We start from the raw sequence: 20,318 nt of genomic DNA on the forward strand, positions 1-20,318 counted from the left end.
AAATTATAATAATGGGTGTCTATTTGTAGAGGCCTTATATTGGGCAACCCCTCTTGGGTAACTTGACCACACCGTAAACTTTAAATCCAGCAATTAGGCTGTGATTCATTTTTTTGAGACAAAGTCTCACTCTGTTGTCCTAGGCTAGAGTACTGGGGTATCTTAGTTCACAGCATCCTCAAACTCCTAGGCTGAAGTGAACCTCTTGTCTCAGCCTCCCAAGTAGCTGGGATTATAGGCACCTGATGGAACACCCAGCTAGTTTTTCTATTTTATATATATATATATTTTTTCTTTTAGTAGATACAGGAGTCATGCTCTTGTTCAAGCAGGCTTCAAACTCCTGAGCTCAAGCAATCCACCTGCCTTGGCCTCCCAGAGTGCTGGGATTACAGACATGAGCCATGGTGCCCAGTCTAGGCTGTGATTCTTCATTTCACTTCTGTTATAACTAAGGCTTCAGAGTGATACCCACTTCTTCTCACATAGGAAGTATCTTTTGGTAAATACCCACGTCTCACTTTTGGTAAATCTTTACGATCTTGGCCTTGAGGCCATGACGGGTGTCTTTTCATGGTAACTCTGCTTGCCTATTCCTAACCTGCCCCTGCTGGGTCCTACCCTCTATGGGTGGCAGCTGTGCCTACACCCCCCGGCTACCCTGGTGTCCTCTTGAAGGATGAGGGGCACGAGAACTTGTAACCCCTCCAAGGCCTTGGAGAGAGGTCAGAGTTGATGATGAAATCTCCTTACCTTGCTGGCCATCAGAGTGTGTCAGTTCATCTAGAAAATGCAATAACTTTGCTTGGAGATGTAAAACAAAGAAAAAAACCTCAAGGATGATTTAAAAATGTGACCATGACACCTCCCCTCCTCAACTGAGAGATGCTCTCAGCAGGAACCTTCTCTCTGCTTTTTAGCAATGCCTGGCACATCCATATTCACGGGAAGAATGAAATAAAATGAACAATTGCTTTGTGCATGAGGCATTGAGGGCCTTTGTGAACTCAAAAATAAACTTTGCCCATTGTCATTAGGGATGCACTTAAGCTTTTAGACCAGCTGGAGCTCGGGAAGGGAACAAACAGCATTTATTGTTTTAGGTACCTTAAATTCTTTTTTAAAATCCTCTCCATAATCCTGTGAAAGGGGTTTTGTTATCTCTGCTTTTAAAATCTGAGCATTTTGAGGCCTCAAGATGTGAATTAACTTGGTCAAGGTCACACGCTTACAGAACCAGAGCTGGGATGCAGATCCTGCAACATCCAGCTTCACACTTCCCCTTCCTACTCTGCACGCTGCCCTCATGAGGCTTTTGTGCCACAAGCCTGAAATACCGACCTTACTTTAAGAGGTGTTTCTTTTTCCCTTTCCTCATGAAATGACCAGAACCAAAACAAACAGGAAAAAAAAAAAAACTTGGATAGTAAGAGGAAATGTAAGTGGCTGGAGACAGCTGGGCACCAAGGCAGAGCTCCCATCTCCAACTTCAGAGTCACATGCCTACACCAGACAGTCCTGCTTTGCCTGGAGCCACGCTCTTGGAACACACAGCCTCGCTGAAGCTCCCCGTTCACTGGAATGATCACACTACAGATCAGCTCATTTAAGCTGCAGAATCTCAGGCCCCATCCCAGTCAAAACCTGCATTTTAACAAGTTTCATGGTGATTCATGTCTACACTAAAGTTGGGGTAGCACTGTGCTCAGCTGCAAGAATTCTATGGGTGTCTATCCAGCCAAAACCAACCACCAGCAACAAATCACATAGCCTGTAAGAGGGAAATAGGCCAGACACCTTCACTATCACAGTGATCAATGAGAGCCATGTCCCCAAAGCCCTATAGGGAAAAAGGTTTTATACTAAAACTGTCCCTCAAGTATAAAATCAAAGGATGGATGGTTTCAAACATGCAGAGTTCAGCAATTAAATGTCCCATGAGCTTTCATGGAAGAAAACAAAAGAGGCCAAATGTAGCTAACAAAGACATCCACAAAAGCAATTGTGCATTTCATTGTGTGTGAATATATCAGCAAGAGGAATGTGAATACTGAGGTCTGGCTAGGGAGAGAAAGCACATTGAGGACTTCAGCCTCCTGTGAATTATAGACATAAATAAGAGGGATTGATGGGCAGGTCAAGATGGGATGGAGAACAGCTGACCCTCCATATCCCTGGGTTCTGTATCCATGGATTCAGTTAACCTAGGATTGCAAATAATTCTTTAAAACTTGTATCTTTGCTGAACGTGTACAGAATTTTTCTCTTAGACTCTGAACCAGGGTTTTCCAACCATTTTTTGTCTCACGGCACACTTGAAGCTGTAGTTAAACTAATATGGCACATTTTTCAAAAATAATGATCTTAAAAAATTTTCGCAGCACTGTTTTAAAACGACGGCTCTAACCAGTACAAGAGTTGTGTTGTATTAAATCTTAAGGTAGAGATGATTTAAAGTGTACAGGAGGATGGACATAGATTATATGAAAATACTATGTCATCTTGTGTGGGGGATTTGAACATTGCAGATTTTGGTAACCTGGGGAGGACATGGAATCAACTCCCCGTGGGCACTGAGGGACAACTGTATAGTAAATGGCTAATGGTAGACTCTAGGTGGTAGGTATACAAATGCTCCTCATAATACTCTTTTAGCTTTGATGTATGTTTAAAAACAGAAAAAGATTAAGCTTCCCTTTATGGGAGAATTGTAGTTACAAAACGGAATGCAAATATTAGACACCATAGCCATATAAAAACTATTAGAGAAAGTTTGATACTTGTCCCTGTGGCCAAATGAAGAATAAGGACAAATGTTTTGAGGAAAAGGAAAATTCTACTAATTTGCCAACAAATGAGGAGGATGTTAAAAGAACCATCCTCCCCATTCAAGCAGAAATACAGGAGTTCTAAAGGGAGTTGCCAGCTTTGGGCTATTGCTATTTAACTACAGTCAGTGGTCTTGGTGACCTTATCTCCAAAGAAGAAAAAGATGATGAAGGCTAGCCTTTGTTGGAACAATTCCCTGAGCCCTCTCCTGGGTTCAAAGAATGCTCCCCTGCTCTCTGATTACAGGCATTGGGTAGGTTTTAGTTTCCAAAACAGAGGGGAGAGTTTTCAGGAGACAACTTCTAATACATTTTGCCCTTTTCAGGCCTTTACCTCTGTTACAAAACAATAGTACACCGTAGTCCAAATTAGGGAAAGCAAGCAAGCTGTGAGAGCAGGCTACTTTCCTCAACCTGAAGTAGCAGAGAGCACAGACTCAATAGCTATCGTTTAAAAGGTGATAAATCACCTGAGTGTAAAATATTCTCTTAGATGAATAAGCTGAAAGGTGGAGGGTGCAGAGGAAATAGAGGGCGTCCCCTCTTTTGGGCATAGCAGGAGTCTTGGAGAAGCAGCAGATACTAAGTGAAAATGCTTTCAAGATAAACAGAAAGGATCTCTACCTACGATACCATGTTAAATGGAAATGCACAGTCCTCTCCTTCGTGATTGAAAAGAAACTCAGATGCTTAGCTGACCTTGGGAAAGATACTGTTAACAATGGTTCTCTTTGGGATAAAGGAGTTTGGTTGGGAGAGTTCCGTTTTTCACTCCGTAATCGTCTACACTAACTCAGAACAAGTGAGCAAACCAACCTCTGAGATGTATTTGGGGGAGGGGACGATTAGGCTCCTGAACACTGCCCTTCAACCCCACATAAAGCATTTTAAATTGTAAATAGGGAAGGGCTTTCAGAAGAGGATGATCAATAGTGCCGTGAACTGCCCAAGGATGGGACGATTTCCTCCCGTTGGAAATCTTTAAAGATAAAACACATTCCCTGGTGCTGTGCTTTGTACAGACTTAAGTGGAGGAAATGGACTTGAGGATTTATGACTCTTTTGAGTCTTTTGGCCTTGGAAGTATTTAAGGAATTGAATCACAGCTGCAATCACTCTAAATTCAATGGGGGAATGTTTTGTGGGTTTTAATTTCTTCCAAGGGCATCATTTTTATTTCTAGATGGTAGATAGTTTTAATCTTGCTTCCCTGTTAGACCTGTCACTCAAGGCTGCCAGCCATTGTCTCTAACCAGCAGGATGGGACCTCTGACTTCCAGAGAGGTAGACCCCAACACAGGGCACTGACTACTCCTTGAACTGGGTGAAAGGTGTGAATGGTGGCACCTGGGGATGTTCAGGCCAGGTTTATTGAAAGGGAAGGGGTGGCCTCCCTGGGCAATGCAAAGGTGGTGTCGGCCCCCTGGTGCTGTTATAGGCCCCTTTTAGATGGGGCCATAGAGGGTGGATGAAATTCTACAGCTTGCCCGTCAGGTTAGGGTCTTTTGGCATGAACTTCTCAGGGGGTGGGCTAGCCAGATCCTTTGTGTCTTTGTCTTAGGAGGAGGAAAAAGGGACAGGATTGAACATTGGGTAACCCCGAAAACATAACATCTGATGTTAGGGTGCAAAGCTTAGTAGGTGCTTGGAGGGTGAGAAACATTTCTCTCACCAAGATTAGGACATAAAAGTATAAAATTTATGTAATATCAGAAGGAGAGAGGGAGTGGGGAGCAGGGAGAGGTGAGGAGAAAAGACAGGGAGATGGCATTACAGCTCAAAGAAAGAAGAAATGGTTGCCCAGGGACCAGGAAGCTTGTTTTCAAGGGGGTTATAAATTGCTGAGGTATAGCTGAGAAACTGCTGTATCTTTTTTCTTCTTAGTATCATTTAGATAAAAAAAAGCAAGCTGATGTCAAAGTTCAAGAGCTGGGATTATTGGGATTATCTATCACAGGAGATGGCCAGAATCTGCCCTCAAGATACGGCTAAAGCCTGAGCCTCCTTCTCTGCTGTTTGCTCAAGAACTCTGAGAAACAAATTATCTAAGACCAATTTCGAAAGAGAAGGATTTACACCTCCTTCTGTCTGTTCAGCCCTTTTGAGAAGTTGTGCAAAACAGAATTCCCAGACTAGGGAGCTTGTTGGCAAGAGAATTGATAGGATTGATCCTTTGTCACTAACGTAGTGCAAAATTAGGTATTTTACTGTTATTTTTGTCATTTTTGCAAGGCTGCCCCTTCTATCTGGACATTAATTACCTGCCTTTGTGTTTTCTCCCCCTCTTCTGCTACAGGATTCAGATCTGTTCCTCTGAAGAATGGGTACAGTGAGGATATCGAGCTTGCTTCCCTCCTGGTTCTCTGTGAGATGCGGCCAGTCCTGGTGAGTGGAAAACGCCAGTCAGAGCTCCCTCAGCTGCACCTGCTGGGGGTGGGTGTAGAAATGCCCTTGGAAGCCCATTGGCTCATGGACTGAAATCCACTGAGAATTATCTAGCCTGAGACTCATGAAAGAATTCCTTTTTGCCAGTTCTCCAGAGGTGGTGAGTTTTTCCTCCCATCTTTCTTGGAGAATGCTGTATGTCTCTGTGAGCAGGTAGGCAGCACAGGCAGAAAGGATGAAGGTCCCTGGCACTGTCTGAGGGGAAAGCGCAGGAGGTGCTTCACACAGGATGAAGAAAGAATTTCTCTAGACCAAGATTAGGATAGAGAAGTCAAGTTTGTTTTATCTTTTAGAAGAAGAGAGCGGGGAGATGGCATGGCTTCCCAAAGAAAGAGAGAAAGCATGCCGGCAGCTGAGGACACACAGTTGCTGCATTTTAGGGAGGGCAATGAAAAAAAAGGAGGTAATTGCAGCCAAATTCACAAGGTATTGTGGATGTGAATGCTGTATCTGTTTTTCCCTCGGGCGAGGTTAGAGACAGACTTTTTACAGGCATTTCTGATCCTGAGGATGTTCATATCCCATTGTTTGCCTGGGACTGTCAGGAATCCTTGAGGCTATAGAAACAAATTCTGCTAGGCAGAGAAAGTGAAAAACTACGAGTTAGTAATTTACTGTTTCACTATGAAGACTCCCCATCCTTAGTTTCATTTCACACTCAGTTTCGCTTTTAGGCAGGTTGATGTTCTTCTAGACAAGTGCATCCTTTCTGGATGTTTCTCCCTTCCTGTTGGCAGTCTGCTAAATCCTCCAGAGGGTCTGAGAGTGTAGGCAAACATCTCCCTTGGCCTGTCCTGGGGAAGGAAACGTGTGGACCTTTCTTCCCCTAGCAAGGTGGCACTTCAGTGACTCTCTACTTCCTTCTTGGTCCTTTTGGTTTGCCACAACCTTGAAGATACTTAGTCCCTGTACTTTTCTTTGGCTAATCTAAAATAAAACAAAAAAACCAAACTGTGGTTCTAGATGCCAGTGGGCTGATGGGGCTTGCTCAGTGTCCCCGGGATATTCATCCTAGTTGTTTTTTGGGTAGAGAAATCACAATCTGTAATGTTATTCTTTTGTCTGTAACAACTAAACTGTGCTATTTGGAAGTTGCTTGTTTGGCAACTTCAAGAATACAGCTGAGAACCTTCAAAGGGAGGACTGTGGACACCTTTTTAGCAGGCATAGCCAAGTCCTTGAACTTGACTCAGAGGAGAGAACATTAGGCTTTTCTGCAAAGCTGTTGCCCTGTGTTTAAAGCATTTTAGAGGCATCAAGATGAAAAGGGATGCAAAAATGAGAGACAGCCAGAAAACAAGGAGGAGAGACTTTACAGGAGCCAAAGAACCTGAGAAGGCCAATGGTACCTCCTTCAGTGGGAATCTTGCCTGACAGCCCCGGGTCTGGCACACAAAGGGAGAGAAAGTGAAATTTACACACACTGTTCTGACCTGCAAGAGATGATAATCGTGCCAGCCCCTTGAGAGGCTAACAGGCGCAGTCCTGAGCCCAGCACTTAGGGCTGTTTATTTAGAAAATTAGGGGCATGTTTATACAAGGCAAAAAGTGAAAAGGTAACAGCTTCATACTTCAATTAAACAGGCAGTTCTTTGTTTAGGGAAGAAAGCTGAAGGACAGGGGAATACTAAGCTACAAATCAAAGAATACTTTGGGGAAATTTCTGAAGGAAAACTACAGCCTTCGGGTCAAGGTGCCTGCAGGGTATCTGCGAGGGCAACTATCAATTACTTCCTAGTTTTATTTATATTCTTGTTTCTAAGCAGTCGCTCTCTAGACATCTCCCAGGCTATTTTCTTATCTACTCTGCTGGACATTCAACCCCCTTTCACTATCATAGGCATGCATTGCAGCAACAGAGCTGAAACTCAGGGCCATAACCTGCTCAAGATTTTAGGGGGAACGCCAGCCTACTCTAGCTTTCACCCACACAACCATAAGTTAATCATCCCCTCCCCCCAGCTGAGCATTTACAGAGAATCCATTTACAGATGTGCCCATCTTCAGGTGGGTACCCTATTCCTCCTTTAAGTCTGAATTATTTCCTTAATACTCAATACTCAGGTATGGAATTAATAGGATCACTTAATTTAGCAGGATGGTAAAGTTGTAAAACCTTCAGCAAAAGCCTTAACCAAGTAAACTTGAAGACCCTTAGCTAAGTGTTACTGCTCCCTGACCCAGTGAAGGACCTGGGATTTATCTACCTGTGAGGGAAGGGAAACCAGTGCTGCTTCTCTGTGTAAGTAAAGCCCATCTGCAGACCTTTTGCAGCAAAGTTGAGTGATAAAAATGGTTTTCGATGGCAGCAGGGCAGACTTCATCTAGGTATGTTTCTTAGACTCTAGGGCAGTGAATTTCAACCAGGGTGACAAGAAAATTTTTAAAGATTATTTTCAAAAGAAGTTCAAGGCACAGTAAGTACTTTTTTTTTTTTTTTTGGACCCACATAATGTAAGTGTGCCATGGAAGTTTACCTAGAGGTTCAAGTGTGCTGTGAAATAAAAAAGGTTGAAAAACACTGGTCTAGGTGCTTTGCAAAGCTGCGTAAATAACCCCAAAACATTATAATTTCAGTGATTATCATTGGCAGCAGAGTAGTATATTTAAAATTGTGTTTGTGCACATTTGACTTCCCTGCTGAGGGATGCATTTCCATCCTCACTGGGAAGGTGGGGAGGGTCTCTCTTGGAAGCTGAGCTGAATTGCCTTTGGTAGACTTTGACTTGTTCCCGTGAGGCTCAGGGTCTGACCTTGTTTTATTTATCAACATATCCTCTGGAGACTCTGGTAAATAGCCTCAAGAAAGACTTGTCTGAGCAAATGATTGATTCAGCGAGGGCTGAGGTGGAGTTTACTCAGAAAACATTTGCTGAGAAAGAGTGTAAGGCCCCAGAAAACTGTCAATAAGCACTTTGAACACCTTCTGAAGAAACCATTTACATGCCACAATTACATTATCAATTCTCATTCCTTTACTTTGTTAGCAATATATATGGTTTATAAAGAGCATTTTTAGCACCATTGTATTACCTACTATACTTAATTTGAGAAGGAGGGGAAAAGAGAAGTTGGAAAAAATCCCCACAAAGAACCTGTTTATAACCACTGTTGGCACCTTGGTAGATTTCCTTTGCCTTATGGTTTTTTGCATGCGATATTTCCATAGTTGGATTCATTTGTGTGCCCTTTTCTACTTCACAGATGTTTTTATCATTTGATTTTCAAAGCCAGTGGTGCCTGTCTCCAATTTCCACAAATAACAAAGGTCTTCATGTAATATTTTTTGATAAAAATTATTTCCCAAGGCTAAAAACAGGACCATCTTTTTTGATACATGTTGAATTGTTCTCTGAAAGTAAATACTGTAGTTTCTTTTATGATGATGGATTATATCCAGTCTTGCCATTAATTGGGATGGGAGGTCTGCTCAAATGATTTAAACTAGCAAGGTTCAGAAGCTGGGGACCGAGGAAGTATCTATCACCATCTCCAGGCAAGCTAGCAGTTCCTGGGAGTGGCATTTGAGAGAACTGGCTGCTGCAGGGTCTGTAGAGTTTTGCTTTGTGCTGGGTGGGAGCTAAGGTGCAAGGGATGTAGAGAGGCTTAGTGAAAAAATTGTGATGCTGTGGTTCTAGGTGGAGGCTCACCCAGGGCAGATGTGTGAAGCCCTGGGGAGGCCAGCTGTAGCACACACTCGGGAATCCTAGAGGGCTGGGGCTGGGAGCCACACTCTGGAACCAAGCTGGGCCTGGCTTTGGGAGGTCGAGGAAGATTTCCTTACACCTTAGGGGAGACCTGGGTGCTCTAACACAGCCACAGAAGAATCCTTCACCCTCTTCCTCCTCAGACAAAAGAGCTTGTTAGCCTCACTCGGGAGGAGTTCCTGCCCAAGAACCCTAATTCATCGAAGCCTTCCAGGCAAGCTATGGAATTTGTCCACCCATGGCCCATATAAAAGGGGTCTCTAACTGTCCCCAAGCGCAGGTGCCACCTTTGCACTGCCCAGGCGGTCGCCCTCCCCTTTCAATACACCTGGCCTCCACTGCTTACATCTTTCACCTCCTTAGGTTTTATTCCATAGTGTTTGTCAGGTTTCCCAGTGCAGGCTTCCAAGAGAAGAAACTGCCATGCCTCCACCCCATGATGTAGCAGTTTGACATGACAACAGGAGCATGCTATGACAAAAACTGGCACACAGCAACAAAAGGGGAGGACAGACCCAGGTGGACCCTGGCGACAGGAGGCTGACAATCGGAGTAGAGCCATTGGGAGCATCAGATAAAAGTCATAGGAGCTCTCAAAGATGCTAATAATTTGCAGCTTGAGAGGGCTCATTGCATCCCAGCTGGGATGACTAGACCATACCCTGGTCATATTTTAGTAAACATTTTAAATTCCAAGGCTAAATCTAAAAATTGTACAATTTAAACAGGCGATTCACAAAGCTGTTACCAAACCAAAGCCAAGGAACCATAAATTACATCCCCCACCCCATGGGCATGTACCTTTATCCATGAACCCCCTCTAGGCACGGGCCCCAAGCCAATCAGAGGCATCTGTGGGACTTCTGTTGGTTCTTGTAGTATAAAGATAGTTTCCTTCCTTGAAATAGGCCTAAAGAGCAAGAGTGTCCAGTTGCTAGTGTCCTGTCCTGGCCCGTGGGCTATCATGTTGAGAAAGTTGAGTGTGAGGATCCAGCCATCATTTTCCAGTTATGGGAGCCAAATCATTCTCTCCATTATACAAAGGAAGTAAAGGGGGAGAAAAATCCCCCAGGGTAAGGAGCTACCATTTAGCTACTGTCTTGCACGTAGCATTTCACATAAGCAACTTCTTATAGTATGTGATCCTTTAAAACCGGGTTCTTCCACTCAGGGTAACGTTTCGAAGGCTCACCCATGTTGCAGCCTTGGCTTTGCCTTTTAAGGCCTGCAGAAGATCTTACATTTTCTGCTGCCTGCCTGCCTCTCGGCCCTCATATCAGGCTGTTCTTTCTCACCTGCTGGGCTCCACTTTAAGCACGGAGCTGCATAGACACTTTAAAGGCCAAAAGGTGATGTAGACCAAGGGAAGACTGGATTAGATTAAGACATAGCTCCTTGGGCAATGCATTTGTTATTTCACTGTGTCACAATACAGCAAAGTCACAAAGACCAAGAATTTTTATGAGGGGTTTGCTTCCCATATGAATATTGCGAGTTTTAGCTTTGGTTAAAATAGACCCTGGCTTTTCTGGGATAATCCCAATGGCAAAACTTCTGCCCCCTGCTCCCTTCAGGCACGCTCATGAGCTGCCGTGTTTCACACCGTGGTGGGGAAGATGTGTCTCCACACGCTTGTTCTCTCCCCTGTTCTCCAGGAGTGTGAGGAGGAGCTTTACTCCTCCTGTCGCCAGCTGCGGAGGCGGCAAGAAGAGCTCAACAACCAGCTCTTTCTGTATGACACACACCAAAACTTGCGCAACGCCAACCGGGATGCTCTCATTAAGGAATTCAATGTCAACCAGAACCAGCTGCAGTTATACCAGGAGAAGTGCAGCCGCAGGTGGGTCAGCACCCCCAAACCCCACAAATCCTCAGGGGCTCCAGGCACAATGGTGTTGGGCACCTGGGGCCAGGCTTAAATTGCTTCCTTTCCTTTCTTTGAGATAAAGTCTCACTCTGTTGCCCTAAGGTAGGATGCCATAGCATCATCACAGCTCACAGCAACCTCAGACTCAAGCAATTCTCTTGCCTTAGCTTCCTAAGTAGCTGGGACTACAGGCACCCGCTGCAACACCTGGCTAATTTTTTCTATTTTTAGTAGCGATGGGTGTCTTGCTCTTGCTCAGGCTGGTCTCCAGCTCCTAAACTCAAGTGATCCACCCACTTCACCCACTCAGAGCTGGGATTATAGGCATGAGCCACTGCGCCCAACCAGAATTGCTTTCTTTAGGAATTTTTTGGTACCTTTGACTCTCATTCTCTGTGCTCTGTAAGTTACAGTCATACCTTAAGCACCTGCTAGGTCCCTAAGAAGAGCACTTAAATGTAATAGTGGATATTAATGATAGTCACTGACTTTTAAGGAGCCCTTCCTGAGTTACCAAGAATGAATTGTCCAGTGGTTCTAGATGGGCCAGAACCTCTCCACAGGGGTGTTTCTGGCTGTGCCGTGGGTATTGTGATGGCAGGTGGTGGGGAGGGACAGCCAGAGGTGCACAGTGTCTCACAATGTGCCAGACAGTTCCAAGCAATGGAGAAAATACTCATACAACTGATGAAAATACTACTAGTAGCCAGCAATGAGCGGCATTCTGCTGCCCCCCTCACCCATGTTGTTTTCATTTAATCTTAATTAGTTACTTCAGCTCGTAGAGTTGTTGTTACCAATAAGGAGATGTAGCCTAAGTCTCAGTGTCTTACCAGGAGCCCCTGCCCTGACTTTCAGCCTTGCACCACCCAGCTGTCAGTGACCTGCCACCGTGTGGACAGAGAAATGTTAGTGTTACAGTGTTCAGGGTTGGTGCGTTTTCCACGCACCACTGATGGTGATGTCTGCTTTATTTCAGGTTAAGAGAGAAGAGGGTCAGCAACAGCAAGTTTTACTCTTAGGAGCCAGTGTCTGTGCGTGCGTGCACATGTGTGTTTGCCTGTAGGGGAACGCGCTGTTCACACCTGGGAAGATGCTAATCTGTGACGTCATCCTCTCTTTAAGCCTGCCATCAAGATGCCATTTCTGAAGAAGCCCTCACTGGCCCGAGTTAGTGATTTCCTCCTAGGTTTTTTTTTCCCCATTTTGGACAACTTTCTTAATTTATGTTCTCTCTAGAGGATCCCCCACACGTGCTCCTCGATGTTTGGCTTCTCATGTTCTAAACCTCATTGAATAAAAACAATGAAAGTCTCAATCGGTTAAGCCTTCTGTGCACAACGTATACAGTGAGCAAGATTTCTTTCCCAGTCAACAAGGTTCAGCTTCTAACGACCCAGGTTATTCTACGCAAGATGAGCCAGAAATGTAAGGAACTCATTCATTATATTCTGAAAAGGATTTTAACCAAAAGGCAACGGTTCCACAGTCCAGCCCATCCGATTCCACAGGGCCCAAAGAGGAGCCCTGCCCCCAGTCAGCAGGTTCAGCTCAATGCAGTTTAACTACCACTGGCCAGCTGGCTAGACAGATCTGCATGGACCTGCCGCAGTCCACAAGATGTAGTTGGGTGACGGAATCTGTTCACTGAGACAATTTCTAAGTAATGGTAGAGGCCTGCTTTGGGACTAGAGTTATTGGAGGTGGGGTCCTGAGGTCTCTTTGGTTTATAAAGTGTGTCAGAGACCATATTCCTGCTTTAGCCTCTGCCAGCTTCCCTGCCTCTGCTTTGCCCACTGCCAGGAGGCTCCGGCCTCACTTACCACCTTATGGTGCCACTGAGCTGGCTGGGAGGCTGCTGGGAGGTCAGCTGCTGTCTTGACTAAGCAGATAAAAGTTTCATTTATGGGGAGTTATCTCTGGGTTACCTAATTTTCTGGAGCAGCGAATTAAGCTTTTACGGCTTAAGCCTTAGAATGTTACGGAAAATCTCAAATGCAGCCATCCACAAAGGGACAAACCCACCTAGTGCATGAGAATACACACAGGTGTCCAGGATTTCCCACTTCTGCATCTTGAGATACCATTTCAGTGATTTAATAACAGCTTTTTAAAGGAGAGGAGAGTGTTGAGGTCAGTATAGACCCAACTTGACCCTCAGTGAATCAAGAACTGCCTTAAGGGAAAATAGGTGTAATTGTGACAAGAAATGACTATGGCAGGAAGGAACAAACCAGCAGCAGACTGTGATTCACATGGCTAGATCTGGCCCTGGAGCCATCCGCCCTCCCCTAGTTATCTGAGATGCTGGGCTCAGCAGGCCTGTATCGCTGAATAACAGCAAAATGAATCAGTCTCTGGCAGACCAAAAGACCCTATCTCTTCATTCCTCACAAAAACTTAGCCAAGTGCCAAGCACCGCACCAAGGTTTGGGGGTGCAAAGTTTAAAAAAGTAAAAGCTACAGATACTGGTCTCATGAAGCACCTCCATCCATGAGCTCCTAAAGCAGTGGTTCTCAACCTTCCTAATGCTGCAGCCCTTTAATACAGTTCCTGTGGGTCACGACCCACAGGTTGAGAACCACTGTCTTAAAGGCACTTACTGTCCCTAAAGCCAGGAGCACAGGTAATAGCAGCCTGGCTGAGGTGGAGCTGTCATCTGGAAACATCACTTTACTCTTCCAGTTGGCAGTTGCTATGTTATCTGACAGTCAGCAACTGAGGAAAGGATATTCCTCATAGTAACAAATGCTCAAAGCAACTTTCAAGAAAGGTTAGGTGAAAAAGGCTTTGAGCTGAATGCTGCCAGTGCTCCCGGAGCTATTGGCCTGGCAGCCACTGGAGCCTAATTATTGCACCTCCTGGTCCCTTTCAGCTCTGCCATTACCTCCATGCAGTAGAGCTCGGGAGCTGCTGTTAATGACCTTTTTCACCTCCTCCTTCACTCTGTGTTTAGAGCCAAAATGCTAAGGCCTACCTCCTCTTTCTGTTTAAAATGGATTTGCTACTGTGTCAAAGAAATTGAGACAGGGTGGCCTAGGAGACAGAAATTGAGCATGCTAAGTGTCTCTTCAGAGCAGGCAGTGGGTTGTAACATGGTGCTGGGGAGAACTTTCTAAGATTCTCCTGTCCCGGTGCTACAACACCTTGAACCCACCGTTAGCGAGCACTTGCTTTGATGCCATCATCTGACCCATGATCTGGTTCTTGGTGGTGTGAGGGGCTAACTCGGTTCTCTCAGGAAAGGCACAGCTGATACCTCCCCAGAGTGGACTTGATGCCACGTGGCCTAGCTGACATGGGTCACCACAGGCCGTGACAGCGCAGGGAATTGAGGTCAAGCAGAATAGTACAGGAAGATTCTGAAAGATGGCAGCTACATGGATAGATCCAAACCAAGACTGGATATGTGTGTTACATGGTGTGTTTTGTTACCATTTTCTTAAACATATCATTTAGGATGTTGGCCACTACCTGGAATAATGAAGGGAGAAGGCTGGCTAGGCCTTTTGCACTTGGGAAACTTGGGTTACACAGAGAGAAGTAACTTAGCATGAGACTTGGGCGTATGAGTAAAGAGGGGTGTAGAAGATCACGTTTTTCAAAGTCGATCTCAGAATCCTTTTGCCAAAAGTGTCTCATGAGACTTGTGTACATTGGAACACATGTGAGAGCCTGCTGTTCTATTAAGGTAGCCAGGCAACAATAATAATTTATATCCTTTGTGACCTAGTTAAAATTTGAACTTAAGCCACCAAGGCCAATGGTCTTTCAACTGAGCCAGCCTTACCCCTAGGAGTCTACCAGAGCTTCCCTCCCGGGGAACATGCGGGCTCACATGCTTGGAGGGGATCAATTTTCAGATCCCACCTTCCTCTTGTACTCTTTCCTAAGACTCATCTGCCTGAGAAAATGCTCTTTTTGCCACCTAACAAAAGAACACATCTCCAGTTTTACTGTAGAGCATACTCCAGGGTATAAAATTCAAAATATTGATGTTTGGAAAGTGAAAGACTTAAGAGGTTATAAGTCTTTTTGAAAATCTGGTAATTCCCAATTCTCTGATTTCAACAAAATGGAAGGAACATGCAGTAGAGTTTTGAGTCCTTCAGCATGTAACGATGAAGGAGCTGGAACATTCAGTGATGCTGCTGTCAGCAAACTCTGTTCCCATCGGCTTGTCTCTGTGGACAAGGACCAACACCTCCATAAAGAAAGAAAGGATGCATAGGATTGATGCTGCACCTTGGCTTGCTCTGAAAATGATACCGTGAATCTAGTCAGACAAAATAAGTAGGGGGAAAAGCCCCCTTCATCTCGTAAAATGATATATTTCCAATGAAGTTTTACTATGTTTAGTTATTTATTAAAATTTGTACTATTTGTTTATTGATCATGCTCAATCCACTCAAGCTTTTTTAAAGGCTTAGGGCCTTATGATTATATAATTTTTTTACAGAGATAAACAATATAAAAGCCAAAAATAATTAGGCTAAAATGTTTGAGGTGGAAGTGGTATGAAAAATACAAATTCACAGAGGAAAGGGAAAAATGAGGCACTTCTTATTCTTAAAAATTCCCTTGTTCCAGTTAGGGATGGTCATTAAAAAAATTGCCTTGTTCGTGTAATTTTTGAAAGGAATAGTGTCTGTTAAATAACTATATTTAGAGCCTCTTGGCTAAATTTTAAAAGGAATATAACAGTTTTCTTTGTAAATGCAATTTCTACAATATGCTAGCACTTACATCCTTTGCAACTATTTATGATGAAAAATTTTAGATGTCACTTAGAAATGTGCAAGGGGATACAGATATTTTCAAATTTCACTTATGTGGTATCTGAGCATACGATTTCGAGGTTGCTGATGTAGGGCCACTAAATGATGAATTGCATTTGAAGTGAGAAGAATGGCTACGAGGAGCATCAACCCTTCTAACTTTAAAAGGAATATAATTTAAACTTCAGCTCCTGTGATATTTAACTTTTTAAATGCAACCCTGAAAGCCAAATTTCTAACAAAAAGTTAAATTTGCAAATATGCAGAATTACAAAATTGGCATTAAAAAATATGGAGTGATTTATCTCAGGTTTTAAATTTTCAAAATATTTTGTTTTGAAGAGCCAGATTCCATAGTTATCCTGTCTCTCCCAGAAATTTCCACATGTCCTATTTTTCGTCGGGCTTTACAAAGCTGCATTTGTAAACTTGTGTTTCATTCTTAAAGCTTAATTTATTTTTTTATATAAATAGTGTTTGTGTATACATAGAGAATTAAGTGAATGGACTACACAGATGTTGGCTACTGTTAATGTGAAAATTGAACAGCTGTATCACATTTTTAAAAAAATAAAAATTTGGTCTGGATGAACACAGCAATCTGCCTAGGACCTTTTTTTAAAACTGCTCTTTACTTTTTGTGCTCCTAAACAAAACCAAAAAATAATTCAGCCATGAGATAGGTACAGTTACAATTTGTTTTTAAGAATGTATTTTTCTGTCTTATTTACCACACATCTCCATAGGTTTCAGCTCTATTTTACCTTCTTCAAAAACTCACTCTATATAAAAACCCAAGTTTAGGAAATTAATACATAACTGCTCTTCAATTTATCAGCTGTTGAAAGAATGTTTAGGGCTGGAAGAAGCAATGAGGTTATTATAAACACCTGGATTTCTCTAGGGTACGCTGGAACTGTCAATCACTACATTTTCTTGCCAACAGTTCCTGGTACACATGCTTTACCAGGGGTCCTCAAACTGTGGCCCATAGGCCACATGAGGCGGTGTGATTGTATTTGTTCCCATTTTGTTTTTTTACTTCAAAATAAGGTATGTGCAGTGTGCATAGGAATTTGTTCATAGTTTGTTTGTTTTTTTTTAAACTATAGTCCGGCCCTCCAACGGTCTAAGGGACAGTGAATTGGCCCCCTGTTTAAAAAGTTTGAGGACGTCTGCTTCATACCCTATCCCTGACTCTCAGCCACCAATGCTTGGATTAGTCAGCCTGGTCCAAAGACTTCAGAACAGCCTATAACAAACCTCTACATTAGAAGATGACCAAGGAGTAATAAAAAGCAAAAAAAGAACTGCTAAATGATCATTTTTAAAAGGGATTCAACCCTAACTCTCATAAAAATATACAATGAACATTTTTCAACTCTATTTAACTCATTAAGAAGAGAACCAATACAATTTTCCAGCTGGTTCAAAGGCGAATTCAAAGACCATTATATACACAGTATAGGCTATCAGCTGTCCATATTATTTGAATCTTAGGGTCTCTATACTTTTTAAGGTCTGAGTAATTCAAATAATTCCCATCCATAGAAATGCACATTGTGTCCCCTGAAGATTCAGTTGATCATTACCTGGTGGGTTTTGTGTCTATTAAATTTATTTTAGCATCACCAATGGACATGAAATCTGACCCCTACCTTATACCACACACAAAAAATAGTTTAATGGCAAATGCAGTTTGAGTGATGTTTGGCCCTGAATAATGTCATGCTAAAAAGATAAAGCCACCCCAAATATGATAATCAAGAGTTTGGTCTTGAGTGGGGTGCAATGGCTCAGCTATAATCTTAGCACTCTGGGAGACTGAGGTGGGCGCCTGAGCAAGAGCGAGACCCCATCTCTAAAAGTAGCCTGGTGTTGTGGTGGGTGCCTGTAGTCCCAGCTACTACAGAGGCTGAGACAAGTGGATTGCTCAAGCCCAAGAGTTTGAGGTTGCTGTGAGCTAGACCACCATGGCACTCAACCCCAGGGCAACTGAGTGAGACTGCCAAAAAGAAAAAAAAAAAAAAAAGTAGTTTGGTCTGGGTGGTGCCCGTGGCTCAAAGGAGTAGGGCGCTGGCACCATATACCGGAGGTGGCGGGTTGGAACCTGGATCCAGCCAAATACTGCGCAAAAAAAAAAAAAAAAAAAAAAAAAAGTAGTTTGTTCTGGATTCAAGTGGATCTGGCTCAAATTTAAGTTTTGCCATTTCCTAGCTGGATGACTCGGGGTGACTTTAGGCAAGGTACTTCACCTCCGTAATCCTATTTCCTCTCATGTAGACTGGAGATAATAAATGAGCCTATTAGGTGGATAGCGAGAAATCCAGCTCTCTTGGAAAATGAGGCCCATATTGATGCCACCAACCTTAATCCTGCCCGGAGTAATTGTTCACACCTGGGGAGGAGGGACTGCTCTACCAATCTACCAATCAGAACTTAGCTGTCAGCTGCAAAAGGATGTGGAAGAGCAACAGGTACAAGGGTCTTAAAGGTGACCTAGAAAAGCCCCAGGACTAATCATGTCGTCATTGCGGATCTACATTGCAGTCCACACCCACTGCCAGTGGGTTCTCAGACAGGCTCATGGGAGGTCGCAATGCGCAGTAAGACTCTGGTTCCAAGGTGACCACTAAACCACAAGGTAGGCCCAACCCAGACAGTATAAAACAGAAGTACCAGCCATAACCCAGGCCTTTTTGTTTGTGACAATGGAGCCCCTTTGCTGTCTATGGTGAACATACCTTGCTTTGTAAACCTGTATCTTGCTTTTACTCTGTAAACCTACCTTTCCCTTTCTCAACAAACTTTGTTGATTGCTCATTTTTTGTTCAAGAGCATTCCAAGAACCAAGAATACAGGCAGCTGCCTGAAACCCTGACGTTTTAGGAGACAGGCAGCTACCTTGAAACCCAACAAAACTACTTCCCAAAGGCACTGAGAAAACCAAATGAGCCCAAGAAATATAGAGAGCTTAACACAAACTCTCAACAAACGGTAGCAATTAACTATTAAGAATGTTTATCTTTGAGTAAATCAGTTAACTAGGGTGACAGGTTAATATCCATCATTAGCCTCACTTTGGACATAACCCAGAAGCAAAAATCCCCTACCAAAGGCACATGACTGTCTGGCAGTGGAGTGTTATAATTGCCCCAGCAACATGGCAAATTATTTCTCTTAAAAGCTGGGCAACATTGCACACCCATTGTTAGCTATCCAGGACACTAACCCCTAGCAACTGTGAAAGCACAAGAAGACTCATTTTCATAACAAAATTGGTAAAAAGTATCCTTTTAGATCTGCAATAGGCCTCCACTGAAAGGCTGAAGAAAACGTTATCTATGATTTTTTCCAGGATTCAAATTCTACATATTAGTGATGAAGATTAATTTTTTTTAATTTTAGGTTAATGTGAAGATACATACAACTAGGTCAAAATATTTGAATTTGTTAGGTAGAGTACCTCGTGTAGTTAGGTCCTGCACTCAAAAAGTGTGCCAAACACCCCCACACCATGCCCCACAGTGCGAACACCCATCCCACCCCGTTCCTCCTTCCCTAAACATGAATTGAAATGAGTTTTTCTCCTATGTGGGTATGCATTAGAGCAATGGTTCTCAACCTTCCTACCTTTAATATAGTTCCTCAGTTCCCAAAGAGGTCGCAACCCACAAGTTGCAGGTTGAGAACTGCTACATTAGATCATCTGCTGGCTTCGTATTCATATTGAGTATATTGGATACTTGCTTCTCCATTCTTATGATACTAAGGAGAATGTGTTTCAATTCCATCCAGGTTAACACAAAACAATGTGAAGTCACTACCTTCCTCACGACTGAATAGTATTCCATGGTGTGCGTATACCACAATTTGTTAATCCATTTCTGAGCTGATGGGCATTTAGGTTGTTTTCACATCCTGGCAAATGTAAATTGAGCTGTGATGAGCAATCTAGTGCAAACGTCCTTATGGTAAAATGATTTTTTTCTTCTAAGTAGATGCCTAGTAGTGGGAGCATAGGCTATATTACTAGTCCACAGTGATCAAAATGGCATGATATTGGCACAAAAATAGAGACACAGACATTTGGATTTGAATATAAAAGCCATGAGATAAAACTAGCATCATATAGCCACCTAATCTCTGATAAACCAAACAAGAGCACAAACTGTGGAAAAGAATCCCTATTCAACAAGTGGTGCTTGGAGAACTGGATATCCACATGTAAAAGACAGAAACTGGACCTGCACATTTCACCACTCACAAAAATTGATTCAAGGTGGATACAAGATTTAAATCTAAGGTATGAAATGATAAAAATCCTAGAAAAAGCACGGGGAAAAACTTTCAAAGATGTTGGCATGGAGAAAGATTTTATGAAGAAGACTTCAGGGCAATTGCAACAACAACAAAAATAAACAAATGGGACTTAATTAAACCAAAAAGCTTCTGTACAGTTAAGGACACAACAACCAAAGCAAATAGACAACCTTCAGAATGGGAAAAGATATTTGCATGTTATGAATCTCACAAAGCCTTGACAACTAGGATCTACAGAGAACTCAAATTCATCAACAAAAAAAGAGCAAAACAATCCCATCTATCACTGAGCAAGAGACCTGAACACAACCTTCTACCAGGCAAACCAATGGCTAACTTACGAAAAAATGCTCAGCATCCCTAATTATC

At 43.1% G+C, this 20,318-nt stretch overlaps 1 protein-coding gene across 7 annotated transcripts in view; it reads left to right on the forward strand.

Moving 5' to 3' along the window:
- PLCG2 (phospholipase C gamma 2) overlaps positions 1–16,218 on the forward strand; it is a 136,157-nt gene extending 119,939 nt beyond the window's left edge. For all 7 annotated transcript variants that reach the window (XM_053609390.1, XM_053609381.1, XM_053609410.1 and 4 more), the window contains 3 exons: positions 5,125–5,213; positions 10,636–10,820; positions 11,827–16,218. In XM_053609390.1, the coding sequence (XP_053465365.1) occupies positions 5,125–5,213; positions 10,636–10,820; positions 11,827–11,869 (317 nt within the window). In that variant the 3' untranslated portion in view covers positions 11,870–16,218. The remainder of the gene's footprint in view (positions 1–5,124; positions 5,214–10,635; positions 10,821–11,826) is intronic.
- Positions 16,219–20,318: the final 4,100 nt, after the last annotated feature.

Source organism: Nycticebus coucang, chromosome 2, assembly GCF_027406575.1.
Source record: "Nycticebus coucang isolate mNycCou1 chromosome 2, mNycCou1.pri, whole genome shotgun sequence".
Taxonomy (NCBI): domain Eukaryota; kingdom Metazoa; phylum Chordata; class Mammalia; order Primates; family Lorisidae; genus Nycticebus; species Nycticebus coucang.